Genomic DNA, 20,877 nt, shown 5'->3' with positions numbered 1-20,877 from the left:
TCTATCTTTCTGGGAGTTTCCTTTTGAAGAAAAGCCTCAAGGATAAGTCAGGTTATAAAAGCACACACAAAGTTTGTTTAGCAATCCCTGGGGATGCCAGGTAGAGCATTGAACAGTAAGTCACTTTTTATCTTAGTTAGTAAAAGCTGCTGCTGAGACACTGTCATTGTGTGGTACAGTTACAGATTTATAATGAGACAAAGCAATCGATACAAAGCTTTGCCTATCATGTGGATTAGCCAGTCTAAGCTTTTTCCTTTTGACTTGTTCTAGATGCTTGGAATTTGGATTCTTGCACTTTTTCTGCTTGGTACAACCAGAGGTGAGGCATAGGATTCATGTCAATTTCAGTACAGCATTTCTATTCTGATCACAATCATTTTCTTTTCCCAGGACTTTGCTCTATGTGATGAAAGTTCTATGTGTAATGACTATCTGAGTTTGCAGCTCATTTGTAAGGAGGGTGAGAGGTATGGTTTGCCATTCCCTCAGGAAGTCCCAGCCCCAGTTCCTGAGCCTTGCAGGTTAACAAGCAGGTTTACAAAACAGGAAGTATGGGGAGATTTCTTCCCCCCAAAAATGCTGTTATCCTGGTCTTCTCCACAAGGCCACAAGGTAAAGTGGAAGGATCTTTGTACGTACTTCCTACCTTGTGCATCCAGACTAGCATGGGCACAATCTGGCTGGTAATCAATTAGGTTCATATTGTGCAAATTGCCCATGACAAGGGACAGTGCAGAGCCAGGGGGAGGGAGCCTATGGAGGAATGTTCCCCAGAGAAAGAAAAGGAGGACTTGTGACAACTTGGAGACTAACAAATTTATTAGAGGATAAGCTCTCATGAGCTAAAGCTCACTTCATTGGATGCATTCAGTGGAAAATATAGTGGAGAGATTTTATATACACAGAGAACATGAAACAATGGGTGTTACCATACAGACTGTAACAAGAGTGATCAGGAAAGGTGAGCTATTACCAGCAGCGGGGGGGGGGGGGAACATGATGACACCTTCTGTAGTGATAATCAAGGTGGACCATTTCCAGCACTTTACAAGAACAGTAGGAGGGGAAATAAACAAAGAGAAATAGTTTTACTTTGTGTAATGACACATCCACCCTCAGTCTTTATTCAAGCCTAAGTTAATTGGATCCAGTTTGCAAATTAATTCCAATTCAGCAGTCTCTCCTTGGAGTCTGTTTTTGAAGTTTTTTTGTTGAAGAATTGCCACTTTTAGGACTGTAATCGAGTGACCAAAGAGATTGAAGTGTTCTCCAACTGGTTTTTGAATGTTATAATTCTTGACGTCTGATTTGTTGTGTCCATTTATTCTTTTACATAGAGACTGTCCAGTTTGACCAATGTACATGGCAGAGGGGCATTGCTGGCACATTATGGCATATATCACATTGGTAGATGTGCAGGTGAACGAGCCTCTGATAGTGTGGCTGATGTGATTAGGCCCTATGATGGTGTCCCTTGAATAGATATGTGGACGCAGTTGGCAACGGGCTTTGTAGCAAGGATAGGTTCCTGGGTTAGTGTTTTTGTTGTGTGGTGTGTGGTTTAGATCAAACCTTGTCAGGGGGAAATACATACTCCCCACTACATGCTGGCCCTATTCTGTGGGCCTGTGCAGAAGGCCTTTGCATCACTGGGGTGGATTGTGGCCCAGGGGAAGCAGTTGCTGTGCTCTGCCAAGGGCAATGCCTGCAGTTGTAGCTGGCCTGAATGCAGGTTGCTGCGCTCAGAAAGCACAGAGAGACCATTGGGGGAAAAGTGCTGTCGGGACAGAATGTGACAATTACAACCTATCACATCTTTGCTCATTCACATCCTGATAATTTGATCTGTGTGCTACAGGAAAGGAAGTTTGCTTTGACAGGCTCGGGTGCTTCACAGATGATATACCATGGGCTGGAACTATAGAAAGACCAGTGGCAAAGTTACCCTGGAGTCCAGAAAAGATAAACACCCACTTCCTTCTTTACACAAAAAAGAATCCTAATAACTTTCAAGTAAGACCTATTGCTGTTTAAATATTGCAAGTGACTGAGGGTGACCAGGCAGCAAATATGAAAAATCGGGACGGGGTGGTGGGTAATTGGAGCCTATATAAGAAAAAGTCCCAAAAATCGGGACTGTCCCTATAAAATCGGGACATCTGATCACCCTAAGTGACACGTACACACAGAATACAGAAACATCACCTTTTAGTGCTCTTGGCATTCCCAAGGCCAGTGAGAGAAATGGCCAACTCTCCAATGTGGTCAGGAGGCAGCATTTTCCGGGCCCTCAGAAATTTCCGGTCCACCCTACCACAAGTCTCACTAAGTCTCAAGGGACAGAATTCTCACTGGTGGATGCAACAGGTGATTCTTTGAATAGACCCAATCAAGACTTTCCCAACCCTATGCAAACGAGACCAAAGGCTCCCTCCCCAGAAAGGACAGCAAAAGTCACCCCTAGCCACACTTTGCATTTTTCCTGTGTCTGTTGAGAAATGTTAGGAAAATCTGTAGCACTGGAACTTGTTTGGTGAGAAATGGAAAGGACACACTAACGGTGAAATCCTGGCTCCACTGAAATCAATGGCGAAACTCCTCAGCCCCTGTCCTGCAAACATACACCGACTTAATGTCACATGTGTAAAGTTAAGTGCATGTGTAAATGCTTGCAGGATCTGGGCTTGCATAATAACAGTGTTGATTTCTATGCACATTGCTGTTTTGATAAGGTTTTTACAGGAAATAGCTAAAACATTTACTATTTTAATATCTACAACAGGAGATCACTGCAATAAATCCAGCGACGATTGGCTACTCAAATTTCAATACAAACAAAATAACACGTTTTATTATCCATGGATTTATAGACCAAGGAGAAGAAAACTGGCTGTCGGACATGTGCAAGGTATGGTACTATCTGGATATTCTGTCATTCTCAAATCACTGAGTTCACATTTATGAAGGTATTCCTGTAATTATTCATTTTCTCTATGTCTAACCAATGCATATCGTGCCATCTGGGCTGACAAGAAGAGGAAAGCTGTCCACGTCTATCTTTACAAAATTAGGACATAAAATGTTGTTCACCTGAAATCTATTCAGTTCTAGCTCCACTTCCAGGAAAAATCGTAAACAAAATGGGCCAAATTCTACTCTGTGTTGAAGTCAAAGGGTTTATACAGACATAAATGATGACAGAATTTGGTCCAATCAATGTTTTTTCTCTGGCATACAAAAAAAAATGCAGTGAAATGCTGCTTAGAAATTAAGGAGATTCCAAAGTTTGTTAAATTGGGAGAGATCAAGCTTGTTGCTTCCCAATTCTGCTGATTATGAGCTGGATTAACCTGCCAGGGTACAGGAAGGCTCTGAGGGTGGAAGGTCCACCGAGGAGAGGTGGGATAGCCCATGACACTGAACTGGGCCTGATACCTGGGGAGATGACATGGCTCCTAACATTCCTGTTCCAACCATCTGCCCCTCTGATGCATTTTTACTCATCTTCAGATCCATCTCCTCTTTTCACATTTATACAAAACGTTTTTCTGCAAGTGAGCATTTGCAATCAGAATGGCTGAGCTGGAAGGGCAAAGCTGTGCAGTTTATTCCTTTGTCTCGAGTCAGTAGCTAATTCCAGTGAAGCCTGGAGCCCTATATTTGAAAATCTCATCCTTGTCTTTGTTCTGAAAGTTGGCACTTAAGACTGATTTTATAAATACATTTTATATTGGTCTAGACAGGCTCCTCCCTCTGGTCCTAAATAGGCATTAATATCCACCCAAATTTAGAAAACTAAAAAAAATCAGTTCTCCTGGAAGAGCTGACTTGCTGTCTAGTAAAATTCTGCTCCTTCTCCTTTATAACACCTACTGTGACCCACCTGCATCAATGGATGGGGGAAATTGATGGAGCAGGTGGTGAAAGGGGCACAGTCCCAGCAGCAAGGAAGGGAGACACTCGCCAAGGGACAATAGGTAGCTTGGCCCCTGGGAGTCTCTGGCACCCATTGGCCAGTTGGGGTAGAAGGGTGCTGATTGGCCAACATTCCCCAACTCCCAGGATTTAGCCCAGTTCAGGGGACATGTGGAGCCTTTTTTGGCTCCGTTCCACCAGTAAAATTCTGCTTCTTCATCTTTGTGATACCAAAAGAGCCCTGTAGTTGGCAGCTCAGCACAAAACCACCCTTTTGCAGCTCCGAAAGCAACAATACACAAACACAGGACTTCTCTAACCTTCTCCCTGGGCTGAATCCTCCTCCTCTCTCCAGCGGTCATCCCCTCCTTCAAATTTCCCATTGCTTGGTTCTAAATGACCTCAATCTCCAGATCGCCAAAAAGAAAAGGAGTACTTGTGGCCCTTTAGAGACTAACCAATTTATTTGAGCATCAGCTTTCGTGAGCTACAGCTCACTTCATCGGATGCATACTGTGCTTCCACAGTATGCATCCGATGAAGTGAGCTGTAGCTCATGAAAGTTCATGCTCAAATAAATTGGTTAGTCTCTAAAGGGCCACAAGTACTCCTTTTCTTTTTGCGAATACAGACTAACACGGCTGTTACTCTGAAACAGATCACCAAAGAGGCTGATGGTCCATTGATCACAGTTTGAGAACCACTGACGTACAGCCAGATTCTGCCATCCTTATTCACAACAAGAAGTACTTTACTTGCTTTCACTGGCATTACTGACACATAACCCAGAGCATAACATAATACACAAAATATATCAGAGCTGCTAAAACAGGGTGTCTTTAGCAAACCATTCTACAGGTCAGAGCAAGAGAAGCAAAACCTTATGTATCCTCTTGAAAGTATAAATCCATGTGTTTGATAAATACAGCTCATATATAAGTTTTTAATTATCCCACCTTTTAATTATTATGGAAAAATATAAGCTTCTAACTGAACTTATAATTTACAGGCTGTGACTCTGCATCATTTACATAAAGAATCAAGACATGAACAGAGCCCTGGTGTAATATAGGGGCTGTACTTGAAAAAATGTACAGGGAATTCCTATGACATTTATATGTCTTTCTGACTGTGTTAAGTAATTAGCAATCTGAACTGTTGCTGATAATGTTTGCTTCTGTTCTTTTTAAATATATATTTGCACCAGAGGATGTTAGAAGTGGAAGATGTGAACTGCATCTGCATAGACTGGAGTGGTGGATCAAGATGCCTATATACCCAGGCATCAAACAATATCCGTGTCGTGGGCGCTGAAGTGGCTTATTTTATAAATGTGCTTATGGTAAGGGACCTTCTCGTTCCACAATAGGATTATAGTCATAGAGTTGCTGAAATGTATTCTAATCTAAATAAACAATCACAATGAATTGTCATATAGCCAGCAAAAGACAGTTCTCCTCCTGCTAGATTTTAAAGTCCTTTCAACTCCCCCATAATACATAGAGTTTGAATATTTTCATTCTGCAATTACTTTTATGTACTCTTGTGGATGTGAAGGTTTGGGTTGTTTTAAAGATAGAGAAGTAATGAACAGGGCAATTTACCCTTTCTCAACCACGAAAGCTATAGGACCCATCTTAAGGGATACCCATACAAAAGCCTACAATAATTGGCCATTGGATAGCAACAGCCACCTCCCAGAAGGAGAGAGCAGAGTCCTCTCCCCAACCCATGAAGAAGTGTCACCTAGATCTGAGTGTTTGGGGACAGGTGGGATCTTCCCAGCTGCCCCAGGGCAGGGAGACGGGGTGTGGGTCTGTAATCAAACTAAGGGCCAGATGTTCAGCTTGTGCAAATCTCATAGATCTACTGATGTCAATGTAACTCACCATTTTACACCAAATGTGGTTCTGGGGGGCATTTTCAAAGTCACAAAGAGCCATTAGGGGCCAAATTCCAGTTGAAAGTTGGTGGGAATTAGGCACCTAACTGCCATTTTTGCCTTTGAAAATCTCTCCCTCTGTCCCTAAATCTAATGACTTAAAAATGCTTGCAACTAGGCCTGAGTGCAAGGGATGGTTCCTAATCTAGGCCTGAGTGAGGAGAGGGATGGTTCCTAATCTTTTCTGAACTAGTTTGCCTCCGGCTAGCGTAAATACTAGGGGGCTGGCTCGCCATTGCCTTGCAGCCTGTGTTGTCAATTACATCTGTGCAAATTACAAATCGGAATGGTAGTGTTTAGCACTTACGTTGCCCTGGTGCTCACTCCCACACAAGGTGCAAAGCAGTGGAGAATCAGGCCTTAGCAGAGTGTGGGTGTCCTACATAAGAGTGGCCATGAATTTTTTTCCCTGGACATTCATGAGTCGGCAAAAGCAATGTCAATAGGACGCCAAATACACTTCCGTTCACAGTGGGGCAGGGAATAAGGGGTCTGGCTGGTGGATCCATGACTATCCACTGCCAAAAATCTCACATGTGTGCAGAAGTTGCAGAGGTTAATAATGCCTTGAGGCTGTAGTAGCAGCTACTGAATGGCTCTGTTACTGCTCTACACCCTGGGCCCTGTCCTCCCTCCAATTCCATGGACCTCTGCTCTGCACAGCCCATTTCTGGCTTTAGTTGTGTAAGCCAGAGCTCATATTAGTGAAAATATAGATTCTCTTTCGTTACAATTGATGTTTTCCTCAGGAACAATATGGATACTCTCCTTCCAAAGTCCATTTCATTGGCCATAGCCTTGGAGCACATGCTGCAGGGGAGACAGGGAGAAGGAGGCCAGGCCTTGGAAGAATAACCGGTAGGTTAATGAATTATAGCTCAGTCTATACCAATGAAGAATCTGAAGAGAGCATTGTTAGACCTTAACATTACCTGGCGTTTTTTTACTAAAACAACTACAGTATCTGACTGAAGGGCAACCCTCCAGTGTAATGAACTGGTGTGTGTGTGTATGCGTGCATGCGCATGTGTGGATGTCTGCCACTGCCCCCTACAGGATGGAATCAGAACTGCACAACTGTATCATAACCTCATATTGCTAACAGCCAAAATTGTGCCCTTCTGCAATAACACCATCCCACTCCCAGGAAGATGTTACCCAGGTGGGAATCTCCATAAGGATCCCTTCATGGTGTTCTTGCCCTAAACTTAATCTTTGTGGGAGGAGGTATATGCCCCCTGCAGAATGTCCCTGAGATCTTCTTACATCAGGGCTAAATTTGTCCCCATGAAGTGCAGTGGGCAGGAGATGGTTAGCTGCATGGGGTAGCGATCTGTACCAGCATCCCATCCCTAGGATATGGCTGGCTTCTGCTGTGTACAGCAGGTCCTCTTTTGTCAGCTGTGCTCTAAGGATGGTCCCAGGGAGCATGGGCTATTCTGGCTTGGTACATAATGACTTAACATTGCGACACTGTGGCATTCTGACTGCCACTAAAGCTGCTCAGTGCAAACGCACAACAATCTGTTCATTTGACAGATTTTAAGTTACCTGCACCAGTTGTAACAAGTCTGATTTTTTCCAAAGCATTCGCCCAACACTTTATAACAATGCAGGCTTAACATGGTGATTCCCACTTTCCTTATCCTGGCAGATTTTCTCCTATCGTTTACTTCTCTCATTAAGCCAGCTTGTTGTGCAGGTGCAGCAGCATGTCCTGTATTTAAGATCACCCACTGTTTGGGTGAAGTGTGCTGTCCGCAGCACAGCAGTGAGAGGAGTTAATTGTCTGGTGCCCTGGTTTTGCTGTCCAATATCCATTCCCGGAAAAGGACTGATTGAAACTGACGTAGCAAAGACAGAAGTTTGACCCTTCAAATGTAACCCTTTAATCTCCCTGCTTTCGTAGGTTTACATCAAAGCCTTCACATCTGGGCGATGCATTTACACACATTAATTTTAATTTATGTTATTTTTCCAGCAGATTTTTTTTTTAGTTTAATTTCTTAGGTTTTTGAAAACAACAGGAAAACAAAAATGTGCTGTGAAACTGACCATAGCAACTGTTTTAGGGCTTGATCCTGAAAGATGCTGAGCACTCTGGCCCCAATCCAGCCAACTATTTAAGCATGTGTTTAACTTAAAGGATGTGAGTGGTCTTATTGGTCTCAGTGGAACTACTCCAATGCTTAAGGTTAAGCACATGCTAAAGAGCTTTGCTGGAGCATGGACAGAGCACTCAGCATCTTGCAGGATCAGGCCCTATGACCTGCTAAGGTCATAGGGCAAATCCTAACCCCTCTCCCTTAAGCTCTTTAGATGCACCAGGCTTGAACTGCAGTAGAAATGTCACTGTTCCATTGAGCAGAGGAGAACAAGCAATATAACAGAAGGTGCAAAAGGATTCCACAATCACCTGCATAACCCCAGCGCAATGCTCCACAGTGGCTATCTCGGGGGGATTGTGCCAGGGGTTCACAAGTGGCTGGGGAGAGTGACACCAGCATGGCCGCTGAGACAGCCAACTGCACAGATTCACTGCCTGCAAAACCTTCTTTGAATTAAAAGAGAGGGAGAGCACAACAACCTGCGGCCACTAGTACAGCTCATGGGCCAGAGTAACAGCTGCAGACAGAGTGTTCAGTGCCCTGGCTCTGGGCTGGATGGATGGGCGGAGGATTCTCTCCTTTCAGCAGCCGCACAGGTGACTCACCCAAAGCTCCTTTACTCCAGGGCTGTGGTGTTCACGTTTTATTAATACAGTCCAGACAAGCTGCAACTTGACTATTTTTAGTAGTGTTATTCATTATGCCAAGAGAGCTTCTGCATAGCAAACTGATCTATCACATAATACACATTTATTTACCTATTTCTGAAAGTACAGCTAATGTATCCCCCGGACTTCAGGGCCAGGCTGTTTTACAGACATATTCAGCACTCACCCGGACAAGCTGTTTGTTTGGATTCCTCATTCAGCACACAGGCCAGACAAAGAGGGATGTGCATTAGGCAGAAAAGCTGCCCTCATGCACAGAAGCCAATTTCAGATGTTATGAACTTAACTTTTTTCCATTATAGCATCTTCCAAAGAGTCTGGGCCTGCCAACCCCTGGACTAGTAGTGTGCAAAATTCAACTTAAAAACAAAACTAAAACTGCTGCCCAGGAAAGCATCAGGTACCAGCACAGGATAATAAGCGCTTTGTAATTTACAGGATTTTACAAGCACTTGAGTCGGATGCAGTGAATGAGAAAGAAAATGAGTCTCAGGTTTATGCTAATATCAAAACTAGATGTCTAAAGCTAGGCTATGTCTACACTTGCAATTGGACGACAAAACTTTTGTTGTTCACAGGTACTTAAGCCCCTCACCCCCGAAAGACAAAAGTTTTTCCACGGCAAGTGCCGGTGTGAACGCCCACGTTGTTGGCAGGAGCACATTCCTGTCGACAATGCGAACCCTGCTCGTTGGGGATGGAAGTATTTGTTGGCAAAAGTGCCGACAAACAGCATTCACACTGCCTGACTTCTAGCGACACGGCCATGTCGCTAAAAGCTGTGTCGTGTAGACATGGCCTTAGGCTCCAAAATCTGTATCTAGGCGCGTAAACAAGCATCATGATTTTCAAGTGTGTTGAGCACCCAACTCCTACGGACTTCAAGCACGTCTGAGAATCAGGCCATTCAGGATATGGATTTAGGAGCCTCACTTTAGGCACTCTTTAAAAATAAAAAAAGTTGGCCTAAAACAACAATCTATGTTGCAGTAGTTGGAATTCAAGTATAAACATTTACAAGGCCAGCTCCTCAGCTGGCATGAATCGGTATAATTCCATTGACTTCATTGGAGCTACCAATCTACACCAGCTGGAGATCTGTCCCACAGTGTTCACCAGTGCTGCAACTAGGCATTTTAGTGCCCGGGCGAGCAAGCATATTTGCACCCCTACCATTTTTTCACCCCATTTTTCCACCACCCCCCCCGAGCTTTGCTTCCTGGGCTGTTACCCTGCTCACCCTGCTTTGGTTACGGCCTTGGCATTTACCACTGACAGATCAATCATTCTATATATTTGTTAGCGACTCTAATTCTGAAGTGAATACAACTATGTAGCCGCCAGAGACCCATCTTCAAATATATACAGTAGTAGAGCTAGCTAGCTATATTTATGGACACACATAAGTGCACGCACGTGTAATTGTGCATACATTTCTTTAAGGACTGGATCCTGCGCAGCCTTATTTTCAAGGTACTCCCATTGAAGTCAGACTAGATAAGACTGATGCAGCCTTTGTTGATATTATTCATACTGATTCAGCTCCCACGATTCCATATCTGGGTAAGTTTCCAGCTGCATTGTATTATTATTATTGCTTTATCCTGTGGTAGCACCTAGGAGTCCCAGTCACAGAATATGACCCCACTGCTGTACAAATACAGGAAAAAAACAACAAAAAATAAACAAACAAAAAAGCCCACCAGTCATTGCCTCAAAGAGCTTACAAACTAAAGCCCTATAGTGTTATGTAGACCTGCTGCCAGGAAATACGTGACAGTATTTAAATTAAAATTTGCTTACCCCCGTTACAAACATTGCAGGTTTTGGCATGAGCCAGGCTATAGGACATCTTGATTTTTATCCAAATGGAGGAATACATATGCCAGGATGTAAGAAGAATCCTGTTTCACAGATTGTTGACATTGATGGAATCTGGGAAGGTAAATATGTTACGCAGATGATGACTTCTATTGAGGGTCTACATCAAAATGTATTGAGCTAACATAGCAGCAATCTTCTTATTTCAACTATTTTTGATTATTTTCTTTATGAATGCTAATAGTTACAGCCACAAACAACAGTGAAACTGATAGTACGGTCCAAATGTACTCTGGGGGACACTTTCTAGTAGAGGGATCAAAGAATGAGTAGCACGAAGGCTTTGCTTTGGGAAAAGGGAAGGCTTTGCTTTGCTGATGGGGTTGAGATTTGGCATCTTTGCCTCCAACCACCCACAGCGTCTGCATTGTCAAGTAGTGGGTATCCGTACAAGGTTGGGGGCGAGGAGCAATAACAATAGTTCCTGCTCCCCTTCCACATGTGTTTGGGCTCCATGGGTCTGCAAAGACCCAGATCCCACCAGCCATGTTCCTTCAAGGACCTTGGCTGACCCACTGTTCAAACTATCCAGCTTTGGCTCTAATGGAGCAAGATTAACTTGAGTTTATTGTAAATAGTCCATCATGCTGCCAAATAACAGGAACAAACTTCAGTGTGATTGTTCCAGTGCACCTTGCACTTTTCCCAGGTAACTCCACAACAGAAACAAATATTAATTCATTGGTCCATCTCATCCAAAACTGCTGCCAGTTATCTAATCAGAGAAACAAACCCTACTCAAACTATGCCAGAAGTTTAGCTCTGGAACAACAACATTCAACTTTGTTTCTATTATGTTGTCATCTGGCAGCCATACTGGGTGAGAGTGGAACAATAACATTCATCTCTATTTCGGCTATGGGATCTCTGGCTTCAATTGTTTTGTGAGCTTTGGCAGCTAAATTCAAATGTGTTTCTATTCTGTAGTTACCTGTTAGCAATTTGGGTTGCACTGGAACAATGTAATTTTTGTTTCTATTATTAGGCAGTTGGAAAGAGTTTGGCGTATGATAGATCAGGGGCATTCAGATTTGTTCCTTATTTTGTATATTCCAAATCCTGTTATTATTATTATTGTTAAGAATCCTGTACATAGTGCCATACATTTACATTGTACCCGACAGAACGTAAATAAAGCACATACCCTGCCCTGCAAACCCCTGCAGTCTAAGATTCCAAAGCTGCCAAAGGATCTGCAAGCACGAACTTTTACATCTTTTGGGAAATCACATTGATAAATCAAGACAGCCAGTAAGGACAACACCCCAGCTATAGCAGACATTTATTTTTCCTCTCTCCTAAAACCTGAAAATTTTCCTGGGATTTCTTTCCTAGCCCTTTCCCTATGAATCTCTTCTTTGCAATTACTGGCCTATTTCTGCAGTCTTTACTCACAAATTCTTGCCTGTGTAAGCACTGCAGGATCAAGTTCTGTATTAATAAGGATGCAGAAAAACCCCTTGCACTTAATTACTTCTTTTTTTCACCTAAACCCAGAACATTTAAGGAATTTTAGTACAAAATAACGTATTTAAAATAATAACATGCCCCTTCCCCCCTCCCCGCCTCAAATAATCAGGTGGTCAGATTCGCAGTCTGCATAAATCAGCATTGCTCCAGGAAGCTTAGTGTTAAGGAGGACATCGTGTTTCACACACTACATTTTGTTTCCTTTTATATAATGATAAGGTGAGCTGTTCCCTACAGAGGCCCTTTATTCATATTGGTGAGCATTACTGCAATTAATCACACACTGGGGGGCTACGCATGTGAGTAAGTACTCACCAACATGAACGAGGAGTGCACGCTCGGACCCTATGTTGGTTACACATCTACATTTTGCACATTCTGCACTATGTGCATTACACCGAGGGTCAATACAGTCACTGAAGAAATAGGTCTCAAACGGCAACTCAGGTGCTGCCCAGACTTGTGACGACGTAATGTGGAGCTTTATAAATCATTCAAATGCCACGATCAGTTCAATACCACGATTCCAGTCTGAATAGTTTACAGAAAAGAAAAACCTAACAACCAATAGCCTTGCAACACAGTATGTAATCGGAGCTTCTTTCCACAGGAACTCGTGACTTTTTTGCTTGTAATCATTTGCGAAGCTACAAGTATTATTCTGACAGCATCCTCACTCCCGATGGCTTTCTCGGATACACCTGTGCTTCATATGACATTTTCCAGACAGTAAGTCATTCTCACACCCCAAGGAATGAGTGGCTCTTGTCTATGCAGCTGCATGCGGTAGAACCAGAGTCTATTCAGCTCAGGCCACTTTGCACTGCGTGAGTGCAGGCCTAAGGGGAAATAAGGGATGCTCTGGGGCACTGGGGGATGGGGATGGGGCACCGAAGGGGCATGGTGGAGCAGAGTTATGCCTGGCTCTACAGTGGCCTGAGGTTCCTGAGAGACCTCATGCCAGTGGCATAAGTTAGAGCTGCTCCTGCAAGCTCTCACCCCGCTGTGTCGAAGAGGGGCTCGGGCAGGGGGGGAAGAATCTGCCCCAGTAATTATTTATTGTGCACATCCAAGGAGAATTGAGCACAGCCCCCATATTTTAGCATTTTGCCTTGCAAATAATTTTGAAATAAAATCATTTACCTTAAGGTTCACTGCATGCTCAGTGACTCCCCTGATGACCTCAAGGAACAAATACAGATGGGATGTGGCCTAAAGCCACTGCCTTCTCCTCAGTCCCATAGCTCTGTGTATGACCCAGCTCGGTTAGCTAACACTGTAGCAGGCTCATCAACCCAGCTATGTGGCCCATCCACCAGTAGAGGGGAACAGAGCTCCGTGTGCAAGGGGTAAATAACAATAATACCGAGCACTTACATAAACCGTTGCATCATCAAAGCACTTCACAGCCACCCATTAGATGAGCCAGGGAGAGCGTGAGCCCCATCTGCTACCCCTATTCTAAACCACTGAGTTCAAGAGAGGGAACTTAGAGAAATGGAGACGCCTCCTTCTAGCAAACAGCAAACTGGGATGAAGTACAAAGGAGACATTCATTTCTCCAAATCCATGAGGTGCCAGGCAAGGCCCGTCCTCCTCCTGCCCTCTCTAGGGCAGCTTATTTCAAGCGGCGTTAGAGTTAGCCCATAGACCTGGCTTAGCAGCTTTTTTCTACATCACTCACGACTACACACGCCTATCACTAGCAGGGCTGGAGTGAACTGCACGTCATCAGCTGGATAGTATTGATGGGTCTGAACATCAGAAGATGAGGAGGATTGGAGGGAATAGGTTAATTCACATGAGCTTTTCCTGTGGGGGGAGAGAATGGGGCTGTTTTGCAATGTGCTGCCACAGAGAGAGAGAAACAATTATATTTTTAGAGTTTCTGTGGCCAAATGATTTTTTCCCTGTCTCCTTGGGATAGAGCCTCATTAGAATCAGCCAGCAGATCGATTGACATGATTGTTCCCCTCTATTCAGCACTGGTGAGGCCTCATCTGGAGCACTGTGTCCAGTTTGGGGCCCCACACTACAAGAAGGATGTGGAAAAATTGGAAAGAGTCCAGCGGAGGGCAACAAAAATGATTAGGGGGCTGGAGCACATGAATTATGAGGAGAGGCTGAGGGAACTGGGATTATTTATTCTGCAGAAGAGAAGAATGAGGGGGGATTTGATAGCTGCTTTCAACTACCTGAAAAGGGGTTCCAAAGAGGATGGATCTAGACTGTTCTCAGTGGTAGCAGATGACAGAACAAGGAGTAATGGTCTCAAGTTGCAGTGGGGGAGGTTTAGGTTGGATATTTGGAAAAACGTTTTCACTAGGAGGGTGGTGAAGCAGTGGAATGGGTTAACTAGGGAGGTGGTGGAATCTCCTTCCTTAGAGGTTTTTAAGGCCTGGCTTGACAAAGCCGTGGCTGAGATGATTTAGCTGGGGATTGGTCCTGCTTTGAGCAGGGGGTTGAACTAGATGACCTCCTGAAGTCCCTTCCAACCTTGATATTCTCTGATTCTGTGAATTGGCACATATATTTCGATTAGGATAACTGCTTCCCATGCTCCAAAGGCGGATGCCCCGAAATGGGTCACTATGCGGATAAGTTTAAGGACAGTGTTACTTCTGGGATCCAGAAACTTTATCTGAACACTGGAGAGGCCAAGGATTTTGCTCGTAAGTTCCTACTACTTTACTTGCTTCTATTTACACTTGAGCACCAACATAATTTAAAATATTTAAAATATTTCCCTCTCACTTTAAATTAGTTTTAACGGATGAAGGACCATACCATGGTGGAGGAGGCCTCTCCCCTCCCTGTCTTGACAACACCAGCCCCAGAAAGCCCCCAACATAACTCCATAGGTGTAGTTTGACTTCTATATTTGGGGGGACAGCTCCAGTCTGGCCAATGGAGCTATGCGTGTGTGTGGGGGGGTGCAAATTCCATGCCTGTCCAAGGCTTACAGTTTGGGGGTGAAATGCCCCCTCACCCTCCAAACTAGGCCCATGCATAACTCCTTCCCCTTATGCTGGGGGTGGGAACGCAGCTGGAGTAGGAGGTAGCATAGCCACCTTTCCCAGCTGTAAGTCAACAGAAAGTTCCTCTCGACAGAATACTCCTCCGGCTGTCGGATGCTTTAAGTCCTCTTTGCCCTGCTTATGGACCAGAAAATCCAGTCCTCACTCTTCAGCGTTGTTCCCTACAACACCCCCAAGTTGTGAATAGGTACTTTCCTGGTCAGTATGACATGTGATATGTTCCTTCTATCACAGTATGGACTATTTTTCACAAATAAACACAAAGTCCATGAATTTCCTCTGCCTTTGATCTTTGTGCAGTCATTCACATTGTGCAAACTGGGAATAAAATGCTACTACCAGTGTGCGTGGAGAATTGTGATTTGCTAGGGTTTTACACTCTTTTTGCATGGCTGTAAATGACTGCAGAGTGTGCAAAGCAGTGGAAAAGCAGGCTCCTAGTATTCTCCTATAAAAACATTCTATTCTATTGTATTCTCGTCATTCCAATCAGGCCAGAATTTAATCTTGAGCTCAAAGTGAAGTGACAATGATGTTTTCCCTTTGTTTTGTCCTGAAACATAAAGTAGTGATAGAAAATCAAAACTAGGCCTGTTGCATTTGTTTCTATGTGGGTACAATCAAATTCATTTTATTTCTACTGTGTAGGTTGGAGGTATAAAGTATCTGTGTCAATTGCTGGAAAGAGCAAAGTGACTGGGTATGTAAATATTGCCCTGTACGGAGCTGGAGGAAACACAAAGCAATATGAAATTGTTCAGTAAGTTCCATATTATAATGAAAACTGAGCTTCTCTGCTATTAGAATATTTAATTCATCTATTTTTAATTAATGCTTCTTCTTAATCTACAGGCCAAATTTTGCTCTCACATACAGTGGTGTAAATCCATACTAACTGTATTGACTCTGGATTTATATGAGAAGAAGCGTTAGAATTTAGCCCTACTTCTCTGATAACTATAGGGATACAAGAACCTGGGGCTAGATCCTGATCTCAGTTACACCATGTAACTTAACTGAATTCTAAAATGATACTATGGATTTACACTAGTATAATTCTGATCCCTTATCTTTTGCATGTTTGTAAAATGTTGTACCAGTTTATGGTGCTATCATAGGCGGTGCTACCCAGCTTGGCCTGTCATCAGGATTGCCTGACACTTTCTTTTACAAAACCCTATTTTTGTGTACTCATTCCTCTGCCAAACTTTAACCATTTCTGCTGAAATTTTCTATGTCAGATGTCTGCCTTGGACAGAAAGCCAGGCAGATATTAAATTTCAGCTAGAATGGTTCAGGTGTTTCTGAGAAAGAGATTAAGGAAAAATACAGTGTTTTGCCCATGTTAAAAAAATTCTTACAACCATTAGAACCAAGACGTTATAAAATCAGAGAATATCAGGGACCTCAGGAGGTTGTCTAGTCCAACCCCCTGCTCAAAGCAGGACCAATCCCCAACTAAATCATCCCAGCCAGGGCTTTGTCAAGTCTGACCTTAAAGTTCTAAGGCCTTCATGCTTTAGAGCAGAAACTTTAAATTTACCAGTGGGGTCATCCTGGTGTCAGGAATGTCTCTTTTGCCATCCCCATGAAAATTCATCCACATTTGTCCTACATTTCTGAAAAATCTCAGTTTGCACATGCTTAGTAAAGACCTGTTAGAGTTTGACATTAAATTCTCCAAAGAATCCATCTGCACTGAGTATGCTGCAGCCCCTCATAGCTGCTATCTGCAACCATATTGTTCATGCAGCATCCCAACAAAGCTCTTGGGTATGCTCTATCCCATGGCTGCAGGAGCTGAGCAAGACCTTCCCTGCAGATGTTGCTCTAGGCAGCCAGGGGCCACTGTGGTACCAGGCACAGGAACTGAGAGTAGGGACACAGTGTCTGTTGTACCCTCAATGCTCCCCCATTCCTGGCAGCAAGGAGGAAAAGAAAACAGCCTAACTGGAATGAAGAGATGTGAGGAGGTGCAAGAAACTGGGAAAGAACAGGATTAGTGGGGAGATGGGGGTTGCTGGAGCCAAAGTGCAGGGGATGGATGGGGGTTAGGGGCAGGGAAGCAAAGAGGGAGCGAGCAGGAGCCAGGGGGTGGAGGTTTGATTTGGCGGGGCAAAGACAGAGGAAAATGGATAGCATGTGATCAAGTAATTTAGAAGAGATAATATGCAACGGTGTAATTTAAGACTTTATCATAATATATACACACAAAAAAGGCCAAATTAAAGTTGCATGGACAGCCTTAAGTCTGTTTTTTTGTAACTTAAGGGTGCTTGACTTTGCAACATTAACAATGCTCTTGAACTTTTTTGGGGTGTAATTATATATAAACTTAAATTTATGCTGCCAAAGGGTTTAGCATGAGAAAGCTGGACTTTTTAAAAGAGCCTAAACTCCCTTTGAAGTTGAAATTGTAGATGTCCAAATGCCCTTGAAAGTCAGTGGGACCTAGGTGCTTTGCGCCCTTAGGCTCTTTTGAAAATCCCAGCTGCAATGCACATTGAATAAAGCTATGCATTGCAAAGCATTGCAATTTTCTGCTGCAATGTTGAGTTTATTTTGATTTTCTGAGTTAACAATCCTGTTCATTTTTTGTGCTAGCAGTACAAATATGTTAGTGCTGGATTACTGTTTATCTGGCATGGTCAGTAATATATTATGCTGCCATGGAAATTTGGAAGGGTAGTAGATCTAATGGGAAGATATTTTAAGTGATTTTCATTATAAATTACGTTCAGCTAGATTTGATTTAAATTCTCAAGGGATGCTAACAGAAGGCACAGCTCTGACACAAAGCACTTACCAAGTAAATTCTGCTTGATGGGCAACCCACACATATACTTTGCCAATTTGTGTCTCTCTTTGTATCCTTTCCCCACGCCCACTCCCATGCGTTCTCTGTGCCTGGAACTGCCTTCCTAACCCCATTCGCCTTGTCACTTCCCTCTTCTCCTTTAAATCGCTTCTCAAAGCCCACTTCCTTAATGAGTTCTTTGTGCAAGTAATTGGAGCTACTCTGGATTTATGCCACTGAGGATGAGAGGAGAATTTGGCCCCTTGTCTCTACGGAAGAAAAGGCCTGGTGTGCTAACAGCAGTCAGAGAAGAGATGCACAGAAAAGACTACCCCAGGATTGACTTCTCCACCTGACATTTCCCAGCCAGGCATGGAGTTTCTTAGCCTACAAGAAGTTGATTTTTTTTGTTTGATTCTTGCTAGATCCTCCCCTCTCCCTAAGGCTCTTCCTGCATGACCAATCCAACCGTGTCAGAGACTCGGTGAAAACATGGGTGTCTCCTGACTGAGTCTACACACCTACATTTTGTAGCACATATGGCACCACGCCTGTGTTTTGCAACTGAACTGAAGATAAAACAGGTCTAACATATGTGCAAAACATGGCCAAGACCCTGCCTACGCTACCAAATGAAACCATGCTGCAGCCAAGCCTCAGGGCACTGTGTTGTAACTGGGTCCCCTGGAACACTATATTTTAATATAGGGGAGGTACTGTAGAGCATGGGTATGCCAGACAAACATCCCTTTGGTCAGCAGGTCATGCATTCTGATGAACATTGATTTCATATGAGGACAGGAAAATTTCATTTACAAATTTTTGTGTAACATGAACATTTACATGATATTGAGGTAACCGAGACAATAGAATGGGTTACCTAGGGAGGTGGTGAAATGTCCATCCTGAGAGGTTTTTAAGGCCCGGCTTGAGAAAGCCCTGGCTAGATGATTTCGTTTGGGTCGGTCCTGCTTTCAGCAGGGGGTTGGACTAGATGACCTCCTGAGGTCTCTTCCAACACTAATCTTCTATGACTCTATGATCCTTACTGTTTGACAAGCTGAAGGCCATGTTCATTATCAATATGTTACTGTAGCTACTCAAACAGCTACACTGTATTGGTAATTAATATTAAAACTCACTGGATATTATACACTTTTGTTCTTGAAGGGGGACCCTCAAACCAGGCGAAACATATGCCAACTTCATTGACGTTGAACTTAATGTTGGGAAAATTACAAAAGTTAAATTTCTTTGGAACAACCATGTCCTAAACCCAACCCTACCCACACTGGGAGCAGCAGCGGTCACAGTGCAAGCTGGAGAAGATGGAAATGTGTATGTATATTTATTGTGAAAATTTCAAATTCTTTAGGAGCCACATGTACAGCATGACATAGGAGGGTAATAGTGCTTGCACAAGAACAGCCATTTAGAGCATTAAAAAAAAGAAAAAAAAGAAAAGAGGAAAAGTTTAAATTTCCTTCCCCACAAGATACCAATGTAGCCTACTGGTAAATATTTGTCAGATATCGTCAAGGAAAAATTATAAAAACATCTGGATTTGGCTTCAACAAGAGCAACGGTTTTGTATAAACCTCTGTGCTATGGATAGGAAAGGTTAAATTAACCGTGGTTTAGGTAATCAGCACAGCTCTTTCCAGACATCAGACTATTGGGTACTGCAAGTTTTATACTAGAAATGGCCATCAGGGTTTAAAACTTACATTAGGGGGGCTGATCCACTGTCCATTGAAGTCAATAGGGGTCTTTCCACTGATTTTAATGGGTGTTGGATCAGGCTCTGGAAGAGTAAAAGGTAATGGTAATATGTCTTCAGTTCCCACAGACAGAGCTAGTAGTTATAAATTGTGCTTAAAAGGCCTGTTCCAAAGCTCACTGAACTCCACTGAAAGACTCCCGTTGACTTCAATGGGTTTTGGATAAGGCCTTAAGACTGTAGAAGCAGTGTACTGCATGGCAGTTACTGATTGGAAGGTGCTCGTTAAGTTAATTCTTTTAAAACAGCATGTTTCAATCAGTTACCCACCAATGATGTTTTGTTACCTTTTCTGCCCTTCTGAATGGAGACACAATGAAGGGGGAGGTACATTCAATGGGTCATGGATATAATTAAAAAAATCACACAGCTAAAATCCAGTCACTTGAAATAGAGATGTGGTGGGGGAATCTCAAGCAAACCAAAATGTTCACAGCCCAGTGAACTATGGTACAGCAGAGTGTACAAGTCTACTTCTGGTTTTTGCATTCAACAGATCAACATGCTGAGGGATACGTCCCCCTGAGCTATTCTATTTATAAACGTCCCATGAGCTATTCTATTTATTCATGTCTTGGCAAACACCGAGCAACCATCATCTCTCTAATGCTGGTGGTATGCAAATTCAACAGGAAAGGTACACAACCAAAGGAATGAAGCCAAAAAAGAGAGGCCAACCAATCAGGATGATTAAAGTCCCGTGGTGTTTTAGCAGGAAATAATATTTCACATTTAGCAACCCAAAGCATTTGCTTGTTCTTTTGTGCCAATGTAACAGTATTTCATCATAACTTTGTCAAAAAACAAATTAGGTTGGCTTATTCTATTAAAAAACCACTGGTGCAATTACAAAAAAGAAATAAATCTAGACACACTAAAAGCACTTTACATTTTTTTTTCTCCTCAGGTTTAATTTCTGTGGCAGCGAAACTGTGCGAGAGAACGTTCTGCAAACTCTTACATCTTGCTAACAACATACAAAAATGTCAGCACTGTATGTTAATATTAATAAAAGTTGATAATGAATAACTGTCCCACTCCTTTTATCATCATTATGTGTATTATGGTAGAACCCAAAAGGTGCAGGCCATTATGCAAATGTACAAGAAGACACGCTTCCTATGTGGAGGGACTTACAATGTTCAAAGATGCAAACATATGGAACATAGGGAACAAGGATATGATACATAAGCATAGTGATCAGGGAGGTTGTCATCTGTTAAGGAGGTGAATTGGTTGTCTCAAATCAGAGGACATACTGAAGCAAATCCTGAT

At 43.0% G+C, this 20,877-nt stretch overlaps 1 protein-coding gene across 1 annotated transcript; it reads left to right on the top strand.

Annotated features, from left to right (window-relative positions):
* The first annotated feature begins 273 nt into the window (after window positions 1–273).
* On the top strand, window positions 274–20,573 carry LOC141991713 (pancreatic triacylglycerol lipase-like). The gene is made up of 12 exons (XM_074960042.1): window positions 274–322; window positions 1,862–2,016; window positions 2,786–2,911; window positions 5,126–5,260; window positions 6,610–6,718; window positions 10,080–10,199; window positions 10,460–10,579; window positions 12,598–12,716; window positions 14,530–14,659; window positions 15,674–15,785; window positions 18,993–19,160; window positions 20,510–20,573. Exons 1-12 carry the CDS (start codon window positions 274–276, stop codon window positions 20,571–20,573), a joined length of 1,407 nt encoding a protein of 468 aa, XP_074816143.1.
* The last annotated feature ends 304 nt before the right edge of the window (window positions 20,574–20,877 follow it).

The sequence above is a fragment of the Natator depressus genome, chromosome 7 (assembly GCF_965152275.1).
Source record: "Natator depressus isolate rNatDep1 chromosome 7, rNatDep2.hap1, whole genome shotgun sequence".
Classification (NCBI taxonomy): Eukaryota; Metazoa; Chordata; order Testudines; family Cheloniidae; genus Natator; species Natator depressus.
This window is presented reverse-complemented; position numbering and strand designations above follow the sequence as displayed.